At 37.5% G+C, this 21,439-nt stretch overlaps 1 protein-coding gene and 1 pseudogene across 1 annotated transcript; one reads left to right on the forward strand and one right to left on the reverse strand.

Moving 5' to 3' along the window:
* Positions 1-294: 294 nt before the first annotated feature.
* On the reverse strand, positions 295-11,156 carry LOC113113278 (uncharacterized; annotated as a pseudogene).
* Positions 11,157-14,160: 3,004 nt separating this feature from the next.
* On the forward strand, positions 14,161-21,399 carry LOC113112925 (sideroflexin-1-like). Its single transcript, XM_026278862.1, has 11 exons — positions 14,161-14,337; positions 15,212-15,387; positions 16,664-16,834; positions 17,413-17,511; positions 18,051-18,126; positions 18,267-18,352; positions 18,444-18,571; positions 18,718-18,767; positions 18,861-18,910; positions 18,995-19,042; positions 19,134-21,399. Exons 2-11 carry the CDS (start codon positions 15,224-15,226, stop codon positions 19,228-19,230), a joined length of 969 nt encoding a protein of 322 aa, XP_026134647.1. The 5' UTR covers positions 14,161-14,337; positions 15,212-15,223; the 3' UTR covers positions 19,231-21,399.
* The last annotated feature ends 40 nt before the right edge of the window (positions 21,400-21,439 follow it).

Raw genomic sequence — 21,439 nt, forward strand, 5'->3', positions numbered from 1 at the left:
CACATACCTTTTAAAAAGGTAACCACCCCAGTGACAGCATTTATACATTTATATTTTTGAGAGTGTATGGCATTGTGGTTCCAGAATAAATCGAATGCTCTGCACATCTACTATATTAATAGGCTTTAGTCATAGCATTATACTCAGAAACAGAGATCTGAATAACTCCCTAACCCTTAATATTAGACAATGAAGTAGGAACCTAAACCATGTCTATGGATCAAATTATAATAGAGATATGAGTGTGGTAACTTGGGCTAGAAACCCAGAACACCCTAGCATTGTGGAGGAAAGTGTTGCATAGGCAAGCTGTATTAACATTTCATAAATTTATAATCAAGTTATATTAGTCAGACATAAATGGGATGTCTGTCATTTGAGAAACATTTCCACATAAAGTCGGGACTCAGTGACTCCAAGTAACTCACCAAGGGACTGTTTGGTCTTCGAGATACAAACCTTGGTTAATTCAGATTCTTGCTCTGGTGGGGTTTCTTGGCTGTCTGAGTGTCCATTGACTGGTTCTTTCCAGTCCTGATCTGAGCTGGGCACAAACACCTGGGTCACTGGGGTCCTACTCCGGCGGTGTGCACTCATTACAGTATCCTTTACCTCTTTACCATTCTGGGATTTGTCTGTTTTTATTCTATGTCCATTCCTATAAGGGGATCTCCCTCGCTCTGGGACAGAATCACCCCTGCTGGATAAAGAGTCATGGTGTGATGTCCTGGGGAAACCGTTGTCTCTTCTCTGGGGGGAGCGTGCGATGTGTTCCGTGCCATGAGGAGACTCTGAGTGTGGCCAGCAGGGTGAGCAGGACTCAGTGAATGAAAACGAAGCGAGTCTGTGATGTAAGTGTCCACTGGTACATCCAAGAGAGGTGTGAAAGCTCGAGGAGGAGGAAGTCGTCCGGTCGGTAAACCTGCCAAACGCAGCCGTTCCAGATCTTCAATGAGCTGCTGTCTCTCTCTCCAGATCTTGCACTGGCTGAAGGTGGAATGCACCACGGTAATCTGTGATACAAGAGGATATTAAAACCATTTCTCACACTCTTTTCACACTGAGTTTAACTCCAGGTTATTTTCCATTTAAACCCTGCTTTTATTTTTGATTATTGATTTAGATGCCGTTTGACCAATGTTGGCCTGCAAGAAGGCCTAAAGAGAAAGGTCAAAATAGATAATGCAAAATAGATGGCTGCATTAGGATTGGGGTTCCACGGGATGCCCAATGCAAATTTTGCGATTTTACCTTTGTTGTGGGAGGGACTGGGTGCACAAAAATATACAGTAGTGTGGGTCCCGCTATTCCTAGACTTACATATTTTACAGTCACTGTTATGAACATTGATCATAAACACAGCTAAAAGTCTTCCTACCAGTGGCCATGCTTCACAAAACCTAACAGTTTTAGGTATGAAAAATGTTTCAATACAGCATTTCAGTCAAATGCAATTCTGGCAATATTTCAAGCCTTTAACCTACAGGGAAAATCAACCCATGGCAACAGTTTTTATTTTAGCAATTTAGATATGCAGTTTTTAATGGCCAAAAAAAGAGGACATGTGCGTGAAAAAGGGGACACATGGTCACCCTACCTTATATGAAACCTTCTCCAGAGGAGTGTTTGCACTGGTTTTGCACTGTTATCCCTGCATCACCATACAGAACTTGCGCAGTGTGAAACATTGTGGTTTTACAATATTACGGTTAGATGTTTAGCAACAGTCATCTAATTACATGCCTCATATTTGAGTTAAGAGACAGTTTTGAGTAAGTTTTTTTCTTACCTTTATAGTCTGAAAAGTCCATTCAGGGCAATCTATAGGATTCTGTTTACCCAAGGTTAAAACTGACCCCGGTAAACTATTTCAAGTTTGAAAAGCCGTTTTTTAATTTGGGGCTGCTGGATGTCACCGGACAGTACAAGTCATTACCATTTGATATCATTATTGTACCACAGTACCACTAGACACAGGTGAATTTATAGATGCTATATAATAATACAACTGAGAATTCAGAATCAAAGTATTTCTCATATAAATAGTTTAAAAGCTTAATTAGTTTACATCTCCTTAAATCAGTGCAGATGTTGCGAAACCTCACACACACTTTCCCTTTCATCCAGAAACGTGAGCGACAATCACACATTCATATCCAATGAGTAAGCAGCGGTGTGGTGTTGCATACACACATCTTGCTCAGATTTCAGAGGCCTCTAGCACAGAGAGTTTTGAATTACTCCTCTGTGGACATCACAAAGGAGCTGCATTAAGCCTCAGACCTGCGTGGGTGGATGCTTGAAGGTTAAACAATGCAAGGCGCCTTTCTTGCATTTCAGAAACAACTTCCATTCAAAAGTCAGAGGCACATTGCAGCCCAACAGTGTGGACAATGACAGTGGGCACTGTGCACTCCAAGGTTAGGGGTTAAGAGGTCATGCAGTGTCAGCAGCAGAAAGAAACAGGCAGGCTATAAAGCAAAATAGGGAGATTATCTTTTTTTGGCAGTGATGCATGTTTGGTATCCTTGCTGTTCACAGAGCTCTGTGTCCAAGCACTTTAATAGAGAGGCGAATGGAAGGATAAGATGTGGTAGAAAAAAAGTGTAGAAGCAATAGGGATAACCGCATCCTTACATAATGTGGGGGAGATTCACCAAGAGTGGACTGCAGCTGGAGTCAGTGCTTCAAGAACCACTACGCACAGACGTATTCAAGACATGGGCTTCAGCTGTCGCATTCTTTGAGTCAAGCCACTCTTGAACAACAGACAGCATCAGAAGCGTCTCACTTCAAAAAGGACTGGACTGCTGCTGAGTGGTCCAAAGTTATGTTCTCTGATGAAAGTAAATTTTGCACTTCCTTTGGAAATCAGGGTGCCAGAGTCTGGAAGAAGAGAGGAGAGGCACACAATCCACGTTGCTTGAGGTCCAGTGTAAAGTTTCCACAGTCAGTGATGGTTTGAGGTGCCATGTCTTCTGCTGGTGTTGGTCCACTGTGTTTTCTGAGAAAATCTATGGGGTATTCTGAAGAGGAAGATGCAATATGCCAGACCCAACAATGCAGAAGAGCTGAAGGCCACTATCAGATCAACCTGGGCTCTCATAACACCTGAGCAGTGCCACAGACTGATCGACTCCATGCCACGCCGCATTGCTGCAGTAATTCAGACAAAAGGAGCCCCAACTAAGTATTGAGTGCTGTACATGCTCATACTTTATGTTTATACTTTTCAGTTGGCCAAAATTTCTAAAAACCCTTTCTTTGTATTGGTCTTAAGTAATATTCTAATTTTCTGAGATACTGAATTTGGGATTTTCCTAAGTTGTCATTTATAATCATCAAAATTAAAAGAAATAAACATTTAAAATATATATGTGTGTAATGAATGAATATAATATAAGTTTTACTTTTTGAATGGAATTGGTGAAATAAATCAACTTTTTGATGATATTCTAATTATATGACCAGCACCTGTATTACCAAAAAGTGATGGTAGTGTACAGTAACAAGGGTTTTACAATGAGAGGGATTGTGTGTGTGGATTAAATATCAGCAACAGGAAATTTGTAGTGTGTGTATGTGTGTATACAGTCAGACATTCATTTCAGAATAGGAAATTGTTGGTTTAGAAGAGAGTTTGTGTCTTCTGGTTATATAATTTCCTACAGGGATCAGAAGGATGTTACCTGGTATGGGAGTTATTTGATGGCGACGGGGTGTTCCACCGTGACGAGGAGAACGCAGGATAGGAGACCTTACCGGGGACCCACAAAAATACTTGATAAATAGTTCACATTAACGACACTGGATTCAGATAAAAATCCAGATTTTTCTTATGAATTTCTTTAAAAAAAACTACAGTTTTATTTATTTATTTGTATATGATTTATATCAAGGAAAACCACCAAGTGATCAACATACAGTATAAATGCATTTTTTCAATACTGTTAAAATTATCCCAGGATGCTGTTTGACAGAAGCTCAGCTGAAGTATTGTTGTCATTTTTTTTTCTTTTTTCGGTCACTATATATTTCCCATTCATTTACTTGAGTTGTCTTATTACTCTAAATTATGGAAAACATTAATAATAAAAATTGAGGAGCTATCTAAACATCTGACTGTTAGTGTATACTTTAAAAAACATGGCAGCTAAAATTTAAAAAGCTTTAATTTCAAGTGAAACGTTTTCTTACCATTGTTTTTTTAGTATGTCATAGGCTTGAAGCTCAATGGGCAAAACCATACTGTCAAAACGGCCCGGATCTGTGGGAGGGATGAACATTCTTCATAAAATAAAGTGAATGTTAAATTAAAAAATTCCACGCAAAGTAAAGTAAGTGACTGCATGAGTAGTGCAAACTACATAATGTATGTGACATATATATGTATTTCAGAGGGTGATATTGAACACTCCTTACCTAGGCTTCTCCAAGATGCCCAGCAGGGGGCGCACCAGATCCTCAACCACACGTTCAACTAGAAACTAAAGAAAGGTGAAATAAAAAAGTCATTGACATACAGACAGGTATGGTGTCCCATACTCAGAATTTGTGCTATGCATATAACCCATCCAAAGTGCACACACCCAGAGCAGTGGGCAGCCATTTATGCTGCGGCACCCATGGAGCATTTGGGGGTTCAGAGCCTTGCTCAAGGGAACCTCAGTCGTGATATTGCTGGCCCAAGATTCAAACCCTCAAATTTATGGTTAGGAGTCAAACTCTCTAACCATTAGGCAGAGACCTCCCCCACCATGACTTCCCCAAACAACAGGAGGAGATGCCCTAGTTCATCGATTTATTCCTGATAACTAGACATCAGCACTGGGAGTAGACAGTCTAAATGTCACCAAATTTGTCTAAAGCACAAAAAATTCTTGCAATTTAGAGCTCACAAACTTTCAATAAAGGACAGTACTACACAACTTTGAGGTAAATGAAGTTATATGGTCTGCTAGTACTTCAAGAGCTTAAATATAACTGTAGCATTGCCTACATTTAAAAATTTTTGGTGTAGAAACTATTTTCATTCAGAAATTACTTGTAAATTTCACAAACAATTACAAAGAATCTGTAAGTATGCATTAAATGTGAATCAAACGTTACATTTTAAATGAATTACTCCCTTGTAAAACATGCTCCAGTAATCTTTGTTTTAATTACAGCTATTTTTTTTTCAGTGTACTGTAGAACACAGATGCCTTTTCTAGTTATCCACATAAACATCTGAAAAAACAACAACAAACCTGTACATGTATAAAGTCATAAATGAGACATTTTTCTAACCCAGGAGAATTTTAGATGACTCACCCTTTCACAGTGTCTCATGACAGCCGCTACCTCATCTGCGTTGAGCAGCTTGCAGGCCATATCCTCCAACATGGCCATGGTCTCTCGGCTGGGGATGGGGCTGTGCTCCCTCATTCCAGCACGAGTCTCTCTGGGAGAACTCAACAGGTTAATTATGGGTCGACCCAGCTCTTTACCTGAGGACACAAAACAAGTGAGTTTTCAGAAGAGATTTAAAAACTGATAAAGATGGAGCAGCTCTAAGGGGTGTTGGCAAGCTGTTCCACAATCTAGGGCCCATCACCGAGAAATAGCAGGAGTGTCTAAGATGTGTGTAGGTTTTAGCTCTAACCAGCTTCAACACACTTGCCTAGACGTTTCTAGTGAGTCTGAAGACCTTCCCTGTGTTTGATATTGCCTCTATACTCTGAAACCTTAGTGTACATTATCAAGCTCACTCATTTAATCCCACAATGCACAGCAATAACGAGTGTACAATTAATGCATGCTAAACAGCTAGAGAATACCCATAATGCACTGTGAGAATCACACAGCAAATTAATTGTTGGTGTTTTGCCAGAAGACAAATTTTTCAATGATATTGATATTAACGGAAAACAATTTTAGTGACGTCAGGCATTTCTGGCATTAATTTCATACTAATTACAAAAAATATAAATTTCACACTTAAACACACACCATAAAAGCAATCTTCCCAACAGTACAATAAATCAAATTTGTCAAATTTAACACAGCCTGTCTAAAACATTTTTATCACTCCTTTACTAAAACCCTCATAATATGTCTTAACCTATGATTTAAATACAATGCAAGAGCAAATTAAATAAACTTGGTAAATATTTGATAAGTTGTGGTACCAAATTCTTAATTTGTGGCCATCGTATTTATTTTTCTTCTGCATGTTCTTTTCTTTCTATTTTTGATTTAGGGTGATATACGACCTGGACATGTTTCTGTGAGATTCATCCAAGAAGAATCTATGTTAAGTTGTGATTGAATGTATTTGTTAAAGGCCACAAACTCTCCGGTCATTTATCTCCAGTGTGAGGTATGAAGCCTGGCAAATAAAACAGGATGATATACACTTTGCTGTGTGGATTTTTTGAGCAGACATTTCTCAAGGCATCAGATTCTCCAGTCTGAACCATTAATCTTTCATGGGGACATCCCATGCAGTAATGCTGATGTGTTATGCATTCAACCAAGTTCATTTAAATGTAGAGATGCAATGGCAGCACAACCGCTATATATTTGACAAACAGACGTAGTTTGATTCTTAATTGTCCATTTCTGGTTTTTAATTTCGACAACACATTTTCTATACTAAGTGGAGCTTCCATAACATGGTATGTGTATCAAATAACCAAGTTCCTCATCACTGATCTGGTTGGGCCCCAACACTACAACTGGGTTATGATTTACATCAGTGACACAATGGCCTTGTTCAGCTGTGATTCACAGCCTTTTGAAAGACTGTTTTTATCTCTTTAAACCAGCCTTACTGTACCTGACACAGTGATGTGAATCTGGGATCGGCGGATGGGCTTCCGAGGCTTGCTGAGAGCCACCAGGACTGCCATTTTAAGGGAGTCCAGAGTATTTTTATCCCCAGCAGAGAAGGTCCTTGTCTGAGATTTGGAGGTCCCACTGCGGATCACTGTGTCTTTTAACAGGACAGTTTCACCAACCGTTGGGCTGGTTTCTGTGGTTATGACCCTGCTAGATCTTGATGTGGCATCAGGTTCTGGCGGGTTAGTCTGCATGGCCGTCTCTCTCCGTTCAGAGCTGGGCCGGCGTGAGCGGTCCTCAGTGGAGATACAGACATCCACCATCTCTGAGCCGAATACAGAAGGGAACATGACCATCAAAATCACTGGGTCCACCTTAATACATTCATTTATACAAACAAAATTATTTTTATGTATTAAATCAGATAGAAATAGCTTTTTTTATATAACAAATGCAATTTGTAAAATAAAAACATAACATAACTAATATAGCAACAGACATGGCAGCCAAAAGCCTCATAAATATCAAAGAAAGTCCTGATGTACTTTTTACGTCTGAATGAACAATATATCAATGTCACTAGTGTTAAATACGGAGCAGAAATATATGAGCTTCTGTCCTGAAACCTAAATACTCCTGAATCACCATGATGTTACAAACATGAACAATCCCGGATGATTTATCTGCATGTGAACATTAAGATCTAATCTGTGGCTATTTTCAGACACTGCCATCCATATTAAATGGAAAACAGAGAATCAGAGAGCAATTAAATAAATCTGGCATGACGTAGCCGGTTGGCATTCAGCTTTAATCTGGAGATGGACCGCTCCTGTGCACACCATCAATTTAATAATGAAAATTGTGTTTTTATAAGATATAAGTGCATAAAAAGTGGGTTGCACTAAACAAGCAATCTATCCATTAATACTTAACAGATATGATGATCAATAGTGAGGTTTGCAGGCATCGTTTACATACATTTATTAAGCCAGCTGTACACCGCCAAGCAGGATACCGGCCAGCCTCCTAGGACATTATATTACAAATAACACAATCGCAGAAAAAAATGTTAGAAAAAAATTAATTGTACAAATGAAGTCTAAAAGCTTAAAAATGACTTGACAGGAGGATATGACCTCAATTCTGATGCGCTAGGTGTACACTGACCTCACTGAAGGCTCTCATGAAGTCACAGTTAGTTTGTTACTTCATAAAAACAAAACATCATTAAGCTTGAACATCAAGATGATGGTTGGAGGCAGTCTGAACTGCCTTGCAGGAAAGTAAGTCACTGTGAGACAACATCATTCAGGAGCTGGATTCGAACAGAGTGGAGCACAGTTCAAAAAAATCCCTTTCTCCTTTTGTTTTGATCCTTGTCTGACATTTTCTCACATTGTCATGTCACTCATCACCAATAGAGCTCATACTTAGCACCACAAAGTGGCATCAACAGCTAACAAAACAGGCATTTAGCAGCCCTATATACTAATAGCACAACTGCAGGCTGATATATCCTTGACATGGGGGCAATGAGAAAAGGCCATAAAACGAGGCTTTCTGTTGATTATAACTTGATCCCCAAGGCCTGGTGAATAATCCACACCTGTTGGCTGTTCATCACAGGTGGAACCTGAGCTCTGCCTTAGAAAAGCGAGCAACCAGGAATGTGACGGCTAAATGCCATCTGTCTGCTTTGCTATGCTTTCTCACTTCCAGACAAAATAAGAGGCGGTGTTGTTTAACATGCTGTAGTGGCAATTAATATCCCAAAGCACTTTGGAAATGATTTGTCTTGCTAAACTAAAAACTCAAATTTAAATGTACACACTGATTTTACATTTTGAATTTTGTCATCAACAAATTATTTGTAAAACTGGAGGAGGGGGTCAAATGTCAGGTCTATTGCTAATATTTTGGTTATTCTCACCTTGATAGTTAGCATCACGTGAATGTGACTCTTCAGCACTTCTACTGCATTGCTGTGTGTGATGTCATCAAAACTCACTCCATTGGTTGCCAGAATCCAATCCCCCATTTTAATTCCATTTTGCTCCGCCAGGCCACCAGGGTCCAGCCTCATCACAAAATTAAACAAATCATCACATTAAAAAAGTTCAACAATTGATCACAGAATCTAGCCATGGCAACAGCTGTCATAAAGTTGTCAGACATGGAAATGTATCCCTCAAAATCCCCGGGCATTATGTCTTACTTTGAGACGTAGATGCCCAGGCCAAACTCTTTGCCACCGCGGATGTTGAAGCCCAGGCAATAGTCATCTGAGGTTGTGTAAAGGTGCACTATTCTGTGCAGGGCTCCATCTGAACTGGCCTCTGAAGGTGTGCGACCACTTTCTTCCACTACCATCCTTCGGTGGATCAGATCTACCCTTCATTCATGTTGTTATATTTTACAAGCAATAAACAAGTAATTGACAAATCTGGGGTCAGTAAGATGTTAATTTATTAATTATTTTATTTAGTGAGGATGCATTAAATTATATAAAGTGACAGAATAGACTTTTAAATTAATAAAATTTAAATAAATGTTAATTTTATTTCAAATAAATGCTGTTCTTTAACTTTCTATTGACCAAAGATTTCTGATAAAAACATCATGGTTTCTATAAAATCATAACTGTTTTCAACATTGATCATAAAAAGAACTGTTTCCTGAGCAGCAAATCAGCATATTAGAATAAATTACATTTAAATTACAAATGACGTTTATTTTTTATTTAATTGTTTTATGTCATTTATAATTTAAATGTAATTTATTCCTGTGATGGCAAAGCTGAATTTTCAGCATCTTGTATATATATAGTTATTTTAAATTGTTCAAATAAATGCATCCTTGGTGAGCATAAGAAACTTCTTTCAAAACAATTTAAAAATCTTTTGAACACCAAACTAATTTCTGCACTACAGCTTGGTCAAGCAAAACTGTCCCAATCTTTCATTGGTCAGACAAACAGATAACCAGCCCCAAAACAAACAGAGCCATGTGTTGAATATGACACGGAACAACAGTGTTTCCACTTCATCCTACAAATGGTTTATAATTGTCCAGATTAAGTTAAGATAGGAAATATATTTCACCTTTAAGTAAAAATCCGGTGTTATACACAAGCAGACACAAACTTCCAGGAGGACACAAATATACTTGCTCACTCTACTATCAGTTAATGAATTATTAAAAAAGTTGTGGCCTAATGGTTAGAGAGTTTGACTCCTAACCCTAAGGTTGTGGGTTTGAGCCTCGGGCTGGCAATACCATAACTGAGGTGTCCTCGAGCAAGGCCCTGAACCCCAACTGCTCCCCGGGCACCGCAGCATAAATGATGCCCAATTGCTCCGGGTGTGTGTTCACAGTGTGTATGTGTGTTCACTGCTGTGTGTGTGCACTTTGGATGGGTTAAATGCAGAGCACGATGTATATCACGTCACTTTCACTTATGTAAGAATTTCTTTAAAAAACTAAACATACATTTTTTATTACGTGTTTTTACATATTTTTAAAGGGAAGGGAAGTCAGCCAACAATTATATGGGATTCAGCAACCCCTTCAAAAGCATCACGGGATCCTGTTTGTCATTTCATTATTTGATGACACTGTACTGTTATTGTCCTAGGGAAATTTATAGATATGGATCTGGTTGATAAAGTCAAGAAGATCATTTTCCTGCTATAGTCTGATAACAAATACTATATAGTTTATAAATGTTTTTTTTTAATTATTATTATTTAATCTAAGAAATAAATAAAACACTAAGAACTAAAGTTAACCATTTCATAATACCCAATTTCAACTGTTACTACTTATTTTTTTAAAGTGAAATATTTGCCAATAACCAATACAGTACCATTATATTTTGATCCTTAAATTGAATAAATATACTTTAGAATATATATCAGCCCGATCTCATACAATTCTTTTTTTTTTCAAAGTTAGCAAATTTGTATGAATTTATATCATTTGATTCATCTGACAAATTGCTTTGTTCCTCTTTTGTATGTCTCTTTGGATAAAAGTGTCTGCTAAATGCATGTATTTAAATTCATGAAAACATATAATGTTTCGAAAAAAAGTAAAACACGAAGCATTCATGTTCACCCCTAAACCTAAAGTGACCTAGGCAGATTGTACAAAAATGTACAAATGAGAGTGTACAAAATTATTAATATTCCCCACCAATTTGCCAAAAACCTAAAACAGCACTGAACTGCCAGGAGAATGTGTTGGTTACCTGCATGTAGATCATGTCAAGGTGCAACTATTGTAGAAGACTCACCATCGACAGGTGCATTACTGAGGATGACTCTCCCCATAGAAGAGGAAGATCTCACTCCTCTCTGGCGCTGCTGCTTCTTGAACTGCCCGAGGGCCCTGGCTGGGCACTGGGATGAGCCCCATCCGTCATGTCTTTGTGTGCCGTGTCAAACGAATGAGCCATGGCAAAGTGCCGACATCCCCTCTAACCCTCATCCAGGGCCTGAGCTTCTAAAGGGAAGGAAGGTGGATTGGGAAAACTAGAGGTCTGGTAGGTCAATACCAGTCACAAGGATTACAATGCAGCAGTGGAGCCGGAAGAAGCAGCTATGGATCCAGCTTTATTCATTTTAGATTACAAGCCATATTGTGACTTGATTTCACAAGTGAACTGATCCAAAGGACACCGACATAATTATAATCATTGCATGAAAGAGCTTATAAATACAAATCCAATTATCAAAGAAGTGGAAGAGAAAAATGTATCCTTATGTGCATTGTTCGGAAAAGAGCCTCACAAAAAACAAAGGATGTATAATAGTGCCTCAGGTCTTTTTGTTGAGTTGAAAGTCTGCTGGTTTGAATGATTCATTGCGCTGGAGTCCCTCCTCACTGCCAGTGGAGCTTTGATTGGCAGAAGTCAGTCATTGGTCCTCCCAGACCTCAAAGTCTCAACTTTACCTGCCAGTGATCCAAGACGACAGAGAAAGATCTGTGAGAACCCAGACGCGCAATGACTAATTTCCCATGTGAGGTAAAGTGATATCAGCAATTATTGCTTTCTGCAAAGCTAATGGTTGCACTGTTTCAACAGCAAGAGATACTTAGCAGATGTAATGTGTAAATGTCTACTTTTTAAACCTTTGAATGGAAAAGGGTGTTGCCTCAGCAATGACATTGACATATATTAGATAATTGGTTCAGAAAAAAAAACTACAACTTTTTCTTAATGGATTAATCAAAAGAATTACATTAAATTTAGTTTGTGATTCTTTTATTTTAACTTTCAATTTAATGTTTACATTTAGTTTTGAAAAAAAAAAACATTTCTATGTGACTAAAAGTGTGTTCCATCACATAGAGCATATTTCATGTGTTACCAATACAAGTACCATGTTTATTAATAGTGATAATAAAGAGTCAGTAGATGTGTCCAAGTGACCAGTATGAAAATCTCTTCGCTCAGAAGAAAGCAGTAGAGATTCTCATATGAATGTGATCTGCTGGTTCTGTCTACCAGGATCATAGTTACATAATCTGAAAATAATTGCCAGCACATTGAAATTTCTCATGTAAACAGATAAATTGTAGTTACCAATAAACATTTCTACTGTATTCGTACATGTAAACAAACCAATACAACTATAAAAAAAAACGTATATAATCAATTCTTAGATTATTCCTTTACCCTTAAAATGACGACAGAAACAGGATCCGTTTTCATTAAATAAATTCAATGAATCCAGTACGCGTCATCTTGACCCCTTATGTGTTCGTCAAGTGTTTTGGGTCAGAGAAGAAAATAAACTGGTGTTATCCGGACGTTAGTCTAAACAGGAAGTTGTCGCTGCCTCATCCTCAGCACCTCGGACAGCGCCCAAGCAACAGGTTGCGTAAAGCGCATTGAAACGCTTCAGTTAACAATATAACAAGACAGCATTCTCAGATATGAACTACTGTCTCCCTTCTACAGAATAAATATCCCAGTTTAAATTAATCAGGGCGAGAAGATCTTAAAACTATACAAATATCATCCTCTGTGAGATCCTTAAGGCACAGATGCAATTAACAATTTAGTTTGAAATCACTTGCATAACCAGTAATTTTTTTTTATTCATCCTGAATAAAAGCTAATTCACCTTACTTATTTATCCCACTTAGGCTGCTGTTAATGTTATGTATAAATGCAAGAAAAACTAAATCTTATGAAGTAAAATGCCTTTACCTGTCTCCATGTTGTCGCGCCTGCCTTCACCTGAGGCAAAGGCAATATTAGCCTCCTTTTAAGCCTGACTCTCAATGCATGTGATTGGATTATGTGGAGCAGCTCAGAAGGACACTGCACAAACTTATTTACTCCAGTGGTTGACAATCGTCACTCATATCATAAGAGTATTATATGAACAGTGGTCTTGTGGAAAAAGTCTCACGTTGGTCTGCAGTAAGCGTCCGACGCCATCAAACACTAAATAAAGCGCATTAGCCTACAACAAGATGCAGCATGTTTCGTTTCTCATTTGGGCTTAAATGTCTATCCAGAATAAATGATTGCAATTAGAAGTGAGTGAGAATTTATTTTGATCAAATGGTGAATGTTCATACAGTGGATCCCCTTCGTGACACTTTACTGCCATTCAGTGGTCATTCAACGACGTTTCTTTTCTGTGAATTTGTTTTTTAAGTGTACTAAAATTATAAACCGAATTTGCCACTCAAAATGTATAATTAACAACCTTTACTGTATCTATTGTGCATGTAAATTTCAGCTTTAGTAGTTTTTTCACGATATTAATAGGCTACTCCTTTATTACAAATGCAAATAAAACCAACAATTGTCTATATCATCCCAGATTGCAGCTATATATTTAATTTTGCTCATCTTAAAGGTCAAAAGTGCTAAAAGAGTTTATTTTGATACTATAGGTAAATATTTGATACAACTGAACTAGGTTTTTTTCACATATTGCACCTGTCTGTGATAATCATATATTTTGTAAATATATTTAAAAAGAGAGTTAGCAGAGCTGCCCGCCCTTGTTTACCCAATCAGAAACGTTTTTAGGCGGGATTTTGGAGCAAGTACAGTAGCTAAATCAGTGGATAACTGGCTGGAGTTTCGCAAAATGGCTGATATCGACTTTGAACACATTTAAAACCTTTACTAAAAGCTAAAACCCCCCATTAGAGCAACTCGGGGAGGTCAGTGTGAAAATCACGAATCAAACAGCCAATCATAATGCAGCTCTCATCCAGGCCACGCCCTCAAAACAGCCACCAATCACAGCGCCGCTTTCGTCCACGCCCAGTCTCACGAGCCAACTGTGGATCTGTGTACTCTAAACACCGCCTTTTCGCACAAAAAGTGCCCGTTCATCATTTCAGCCCTCTTCACGCTGATTTTGAAGGCACGACCGGAAGTACGTTCAATCCTGTCATCAAACAGAGGAAGGCAGTCATCACTGAGGTCATCTGCTTCAAGGAGTACCTGCACGCTAACGTTACCTGTGGTGTTTTAGCAAGGTCTGTGTCAGATATTTTACTGAATGACCCTTAAAACACTAATGCACGTTTGTTTGTTTTTATATTGTTGTTGTGTTCATGTACGCGAGATTAAGTTGAAGCTACAGGGTATTTTACCCAGTTGAAGGAGATTTGAGTTTGCTTGTAATTAAATAGTATACTTTATATGTGAAAATAGCACAAACAACTCCGTTTAACAAAGTGACAGATTCGGTCAATTGAAATTAAATGAAAAATGTTGGTATTTTGCATGTCCTTGTTAGTTTACATCGCACCAGCAGAGAAGTTAGCTTTAGCTATAGCAGTAAAATTACGGTTTGTAGTCGCTCGCTTTCCATGGTAACGTTAGATAAACAATACAATTTTCGTTGGTTAATAAACAGTTCAGTTACGTTACATACTGTCTGCAGTAAACAAATATTGCAAACCCAACAGCCCCGGCTAGTTCTTCCTCTTTTTATATGCAATGCTAATCTCACATGTTCATCTGTCAGACATTATTGTTTACAGGCGTGCATTGCAGTTAACAAATTAATAAGCATGAACATAAAGTAAATATGGTTTAACAACGGTTACTTTTAACGATCCCTTTCGTTAAGTTTCTTAGTTTTACTTTCACCTTTAAAACCATTTAAACTATTATGCCACCCTCAGCAATGTTGGCATAGATGCAGTTTAACATTCTTCATGACCGATTTAACATTCTTCATGACAGATTTAACATTCTTCATGACAAGAGATGATCTGAGAGATGATCATTGGTTTTTAAGTCCACCAATTACCTTTGTTTCCACAAATCGGGTTTAAACCGCTACTAAACCATCTTATGTTTTTCAGTCTCGCTATAACCCAGACGTATTTATGATCCCCACAGAAATCAAATAGGATGTCTGGAGATTTGCCTCTGAATATCAACATTAAAGAACCACGATGGGACCAGGGCACGTTTATGGGCCGAGCTCAGCACTTCTTCATGGTGACGGACCCCAGAACCGTGCTGCTGTCCAGTGAGGTTTTAGAGGATGCCAGAGTTACTGTGGAGAACTACAGGTCTGTGATCCCTCTGGACTGTTTTTAATGCTGTATCTGTAAACTTAAGGGGTGGAATACTGTACTTTAATATAATGAAGAAACCACTAGCCATACCAATCACAGCATTGCTGGGAAAGGTTTTAGAGTGTGAAATGTAGAATGTTTATTTTCCTTTCTAAACTGACTTTGAACACTTTGTCTTTAAACACTGTGGCATGGATATTGTTTTCCTTTCTAAAGTACCCACAAGGACAGTTAAACAGACTGTGTGTGTGTGTGTGTGTGTGTGTGTGTGTGTGTGTGTGTTTGATTTTACCACCTCTCACACCCTGTGAAGTCTTATTAATGGCTGTTTTCAAACACTCCCCCATCTCCCATTGGTCAGTCAAACAGATACCAGTCCCACCCCAAATGCCATTGGTCAGTGTTTGCTGGTTGAGACACTCAAACAAAAATAGCAATGTTTTGATAGTGCCACAGAGCTTTTTCAGAGGAATCAACCTACTGGCTTACTTATGTCTGTCCAAATTAAGCTGGCATAGGAAAACTATTTTAAAATCCCAAAATTACACCCTTCACCTAGGGCTGGGTGATATGGCCAAAAACTTGGTATACACACACACACACACACACACACACACACACACACACACACACACACACACACACACACACACACACACACACATATATATATATATATATATATATATATATATATATATATATATATATATATATATATATATATATATATATATATTTATATATATATGTGTGTGTGTATGTCCAATAAAACAATGTTTATATTATTATATTATTATTATTACTTTAATATTATATTAAAGGCAAAGAAAACAAATATGGTGGAAGTAGGCTATGCTATCTGTCTGTGCAAAAAAGGGTCTAAAATCACATTAAATTCTAACATTGATTGTAACATTACAATCTAATAATAAATAAAGCTTTTTAAGGCAGAAGTTCAGTTCATTAAACTAAAAATTTAAGTAACTAAACACAAGAATATAGATTAATTGCATTTCATTTTCAATGACCCAATTACTGCTATATGCTATTATAAAATACACTTTAAAATTGTACATATGACACAATTAATGAGCTCTTATTCTATTTTACTCCATCTGTTTGGTGTGCATACACAATTCAAAATACCACCCATCCTTAACTTCACCTTTAAATACTATTTCAGCTCTCCATGCTGTTGTCAGTTTATCATAGGATCAGTCTATAATGGTTTTGATGAGTTACTGTACTGCTGTGCCCTCCTTTACAGGTTGGGAATCATGAAGCCTGGGCTAACAGAAGATCAACTATGGAGGGCCAAATACATTTATGACTCTGCTTTCCACCCAGACACAGGAGAGAAAATGCTGCTAATTGGACGCATGTCTGCACAAGTGCCCATGAACATGACCATTACGGGTTGCATGCTTACCTTTTACAGGTAAGCACACTCCCAAACTGGATCACTCATTGTTCTGGACACCATATGGCCAGGACGTATATATAGGACCTGAAAATGTCTTATATTAAAGCCAGAAAAGGAAACGGAGTAAATCTTTCCATGGCTTGGGATAAATATCCCCTCTCAGTTCTATGAATATTTCCTAAATGAGTCATGGAAAAGACAGCACTTCTATTGAATCGCTTAGTTTAGAAGTTTGAATCAGGGTTAGGAGGTTTATTTTGTGCTCTCTCAGAACATTGACAGAGTAAAAGAACATTGATTGTTAAAAAAAAAAAATTAAATGTATATATATATATATATATATATATATATATATATATATATAATTTTTAATATATATAATTTTTTTTATTTTATTTTTTACTTGAATCAGTGAGTCATCTGCAAATGAGTCATTTTGAGCAAGACCAACATGTAACTCAAATGACAGCCTTGTTTGGGAGATTCTTATGACTACAGCTTTGTTCATGAAACGGTTTTTAATTAGAAATAGTCTGAAATAGTCAGATTCTTTTTTATTATTATTGAATTTAAGTCTCTCTCATTTTAACCAGGACAACCCCAGCAGTGGTGTTTTGGCAGTGGGTAAACCAGTCCTTCAACGCCATCGTCAACTACACTAACCGCAGCGGAGATGCGCCAATCACAGTGAAGTATGAAGGCTAAGATCACTACTAGAAACAATCTGGATGCATGTTTCTGTATGGAGGTCATCATTTCTTAATGGTGTGGTGTGTTTTGCCCACACTATGTTGGTATATTACACAGTTTAGCTTCCTGAAAGCAGATGCATGAGCCAAATTGCCATGATGATACAAATGTTGGACTCTGTTTCATGGAGCAGAGATGTCAGTGTTTCATGATCACTACACATTCTGAATACAGGCATATTCTGACTGCATGCTCATTTATGTATGTTTCCATTCTGATCATTTATTTATTGACAGTTTATCATCTAGCACCTAATTGTCTGTATACAGGTTATGCAGTGAGGCTTGTATTTTTCTTCAAAATGACACATGCTTTAGGGATGAATACACTACTTCGACATCATAGCTATTTCTAAACCCAAGTCTTGAAAAAGGAGAGTTGTGCATTCTGTAATATCAGTAATTATGAGCTCCATTAGAAATATTAATGGTATTGATCTGCTCAGTAATAAGACATATGTATTTTATTTGAACTTTTGCAGTCAGCTTGGAGCAGCTTATGTTAGTGCTACCACTGGAGCTGTAATAACAGCCCTTGGACTGAAGGCCCTGACCAAGGTCTGTCCTTTCACCAAACTACTCAATATTTATTGTTAATTACAGAGTGACTTTAAGCAAACAAAACATTTTACCATTAAGAAATCGGTTTACTACTCACTATTGTTTTAATGTAATTGTTTTAATGAATGTTTTCTCAGAGCTTGCCAGCTATTATGGGGCGTTTTGTTCCATTTGCTGCAGTGGCAGCTGCAAACTGTATCAACATACCCTTCATGAGACAAAGGTAAGTGAGAAAACTGGTCTTCAACATTTAAATGACTAAAATGAGCATATGTTGGTGTTGAATCATCCATTGAATGAATTTTCTTCTACAGAGAGCTGAAGTGTGGTATTCCTGTCACTGATGCAGAGGGAAACCGTCTCGGAGAATCAAGTAAAGCTGCTCAGCAAGCCATCGTACAGGTGGTGGTGTCTCGTATCGGCATGGCAGTGCCAGCCATGGGTAAGCTTTTCTAGATGTTTTTCATCTAAATATTGGAGTTCCTCTATATTTTGCTAAAAAGTATTCAACCACTAAATATTTTATTCACAGCCAAATAAAGTAGTCAAAATGAATTTTAGAGAATGTTGTGAATTTTCCTCAAACAGCTATTCCTCCAGTCATCATGAATGCCTTAGAAAAGAAGGCCTTCATGAAGGTAAGGAATCCAAATGACAGACTCCTTTCTGAATCTGTGTGATGTGATGGATGTGTTTTAAACTGCTTTGTAAAATTTCTGTTTATTTCTCAGCGGTTCCCGGTGCTCAATGCCCCTGTACAAGTTGGACTTGTTGGACTCTGGTGAGATTTTAAGGCAGTGTTTATTTGCTATACAATGCAATCGTTGTTCAAAACAATGACTGAATCCCTTCTCCATCTTCACAGTCTGGTGTTTGCCACTCCACTGTGCTGTGCTCTGTTCCCACAGAAGAGGTGAGTGCTCCTAATTTAGAAACGCTTTTGCCATGGTTTGCCATGCTGATTTAGGTTGGTGTTGTTCTGTTTTGTTTTTGTCTTTGTGAAGTTCTATGAAGGTGAGCAGCCTGGAGCCGGAGCTTCAAGAGAGGATACGACAAAACAATCCTCACATCACCAGTGTTTATTTTAACAAGGGTCTGTAATCAGGTCTAGGTTGATGCCCTCCACTGCACTGGAGGTTAGTGGGCACAACTTGAAGAGTAGAACATATTTATTGTTGTTTTGCTGTTCTGAGTTATATATTTTTTGTCAGTTATACCCATGTTATCGTACTATCCAAAATGATTATATGTACAGTGAAGGTCAGAACTTGCTGCTGGATTTAGTTTAAGATGCTTGAACGTTAACTGCTGCATTGCTTTACGCCTCCATCTAGTGTTGACTGCACACGCATAGACTTATTTCCCAGTATATTAATTTACAGGTTTGTGGCTCAAACGTCTGACTAACTTCACACTACCATGTGCGTTATTACTAAAGACAGTTACAGAAATTAGGTTTTTTAAACTTTATTCTGCTAGAAGGAGTATTTCCACCTTTCTCCACTCCACTATGTGCCCATTAAGTGCACTTATGCAGTGAATGCAGTGTGCATTCACCTGTATGTATTTACAAAAGAAACCCTAAGATGTGCAAACACTCCTTCATGAGCGCATCAAAATGCTAATTATTGGGACTTTCATGGATATCACTTCCTGTAGGTCACACTTCATTATTTCTGTTTAAGCCTCATAGGCGTGTGGTTTGAATTAGTCACAAATGTCTCCGAGATATTTGGTTGTGTGGATTGTAGTTTGTGTACTGAATGGTCAAAATAATATTTATTGAAATATTTAATACTTATTACCATTTGTGATTGTATGAATAATTTCCCCAAATAGGACAGAATGTGTCTGGGCTAAAAGAAAGAAGCACAACATATGTCAGACTGCAAGAGCAAATTATAAGATCAGAGTTTGCTCATGTTTGATAGATGAAAAATGCTTGTCATGGGGTAATCTATTATGTGTTTATATATATATATATGATGATGATGATGTCAGTCGTAGTATCTGTAGTATATGATATAACGATTATAAGTTCACTAGCCTCTGGTCCTGAAACCTGAGCACATAAGATCAAACTTGTTTTCCCTGACGTATTGTGCTACTGTTATGGTGTGTATTTTTTGTTGTTTGGTTCCTGTTGTTTTTGTGGATTAAGTTAACAAACCTTTACAGTGTTTTTGCCATCAGACTTCAACAACACTGTCGTTATTCACATCATGTCCTCTAAGAGGCAGTAGAGATCTGTTGTTTTCTCCATTGAAGGCAAATCATTTAGCCTAATACCTAAGCACATTGTTATGTAAGCATATCGTTGAAAAAGGAAGCCCAGTTGAAAGCAGTCAGTGACTGATGCTTGCTTTATTTAATGCACAAATTCCCTGTTACTATGATGATAGTACAAAAAAAATGTCTAGATTTGATATAGAAGTGTTGCATATGTTATACGGATATGACTATTTGATTGTGATTTATACAGAACTGTCTGATTTCTTCCGGGAATGTCCTGTTACAAAAAGTGTCACAGACTAGTGTCAAGACTCGTTCTTCTTTTGAAAATGCACAGTGCACCAGCACACAAAGTTCAGTTGGTTGTGTAATGCTCACCAGTGTCACAATGCTTTATAGTGATGCTCAACATAATAAACACAGAATTACAAACTTAAATCGACAGACATTATACTGTCGGTACTGCCATAGCATCCTCAAACCACACTGACCCAGCTTACTGTCTGTAATATCAGCAATACAACAAATTATTTAGCAAAGGTGGCGTTTCAAGATCTTACAGATATTTTATGATTGTAAATTGCACTAGACCACTGACAATGTTTATTGGATGTACCCACAATGTTAAAATTAACAATATTATGATAATGAATGGTCATATATAATTTTCTTTATAATTATAAAATGATTGTTGTCCATCAATTAATCATATATAGATGGTAATAGATTAAATAAAACATTTTGTCACACCAAATGCATTTGGCAATTTACAAAAATCAGACCACGCCAAAGAAAATGAAGAATGACTGCATATATGCTTGATGCTAAGAGCACATCTTAATAAGTCTTCTATAGTGTGGAAAGTGCAGTAAAAGGTGTGATGTAACTTGCATGTAAATGTTGCACCAGGAAGACCCACTTCAGCACAATTATTATGGTTATTATTGGTGCTTGTTTTATTTTTCCAGCATTTTTTATTGTTTTGTTAAATCCTTGTGTATTTGATCTGGTACAGTGTAATAAAGATATTAAACTATGTCTGAGACTATATTTTGTTTGTTAGCATTTGCTATAGAAG

This window comes from Carassius auratus, chromosome 13, assembly GCF_003368295.1.
Source record: "Carassius auratus strain Wakin chromosome 13, ASM336829v1, whole genome shotgun sequence".
NCBI lineage: Eukaryota > Metazoa > Chordata > Actinopteri > Cypriniformes > Cyprinidae > Carassius > Carassius auratus.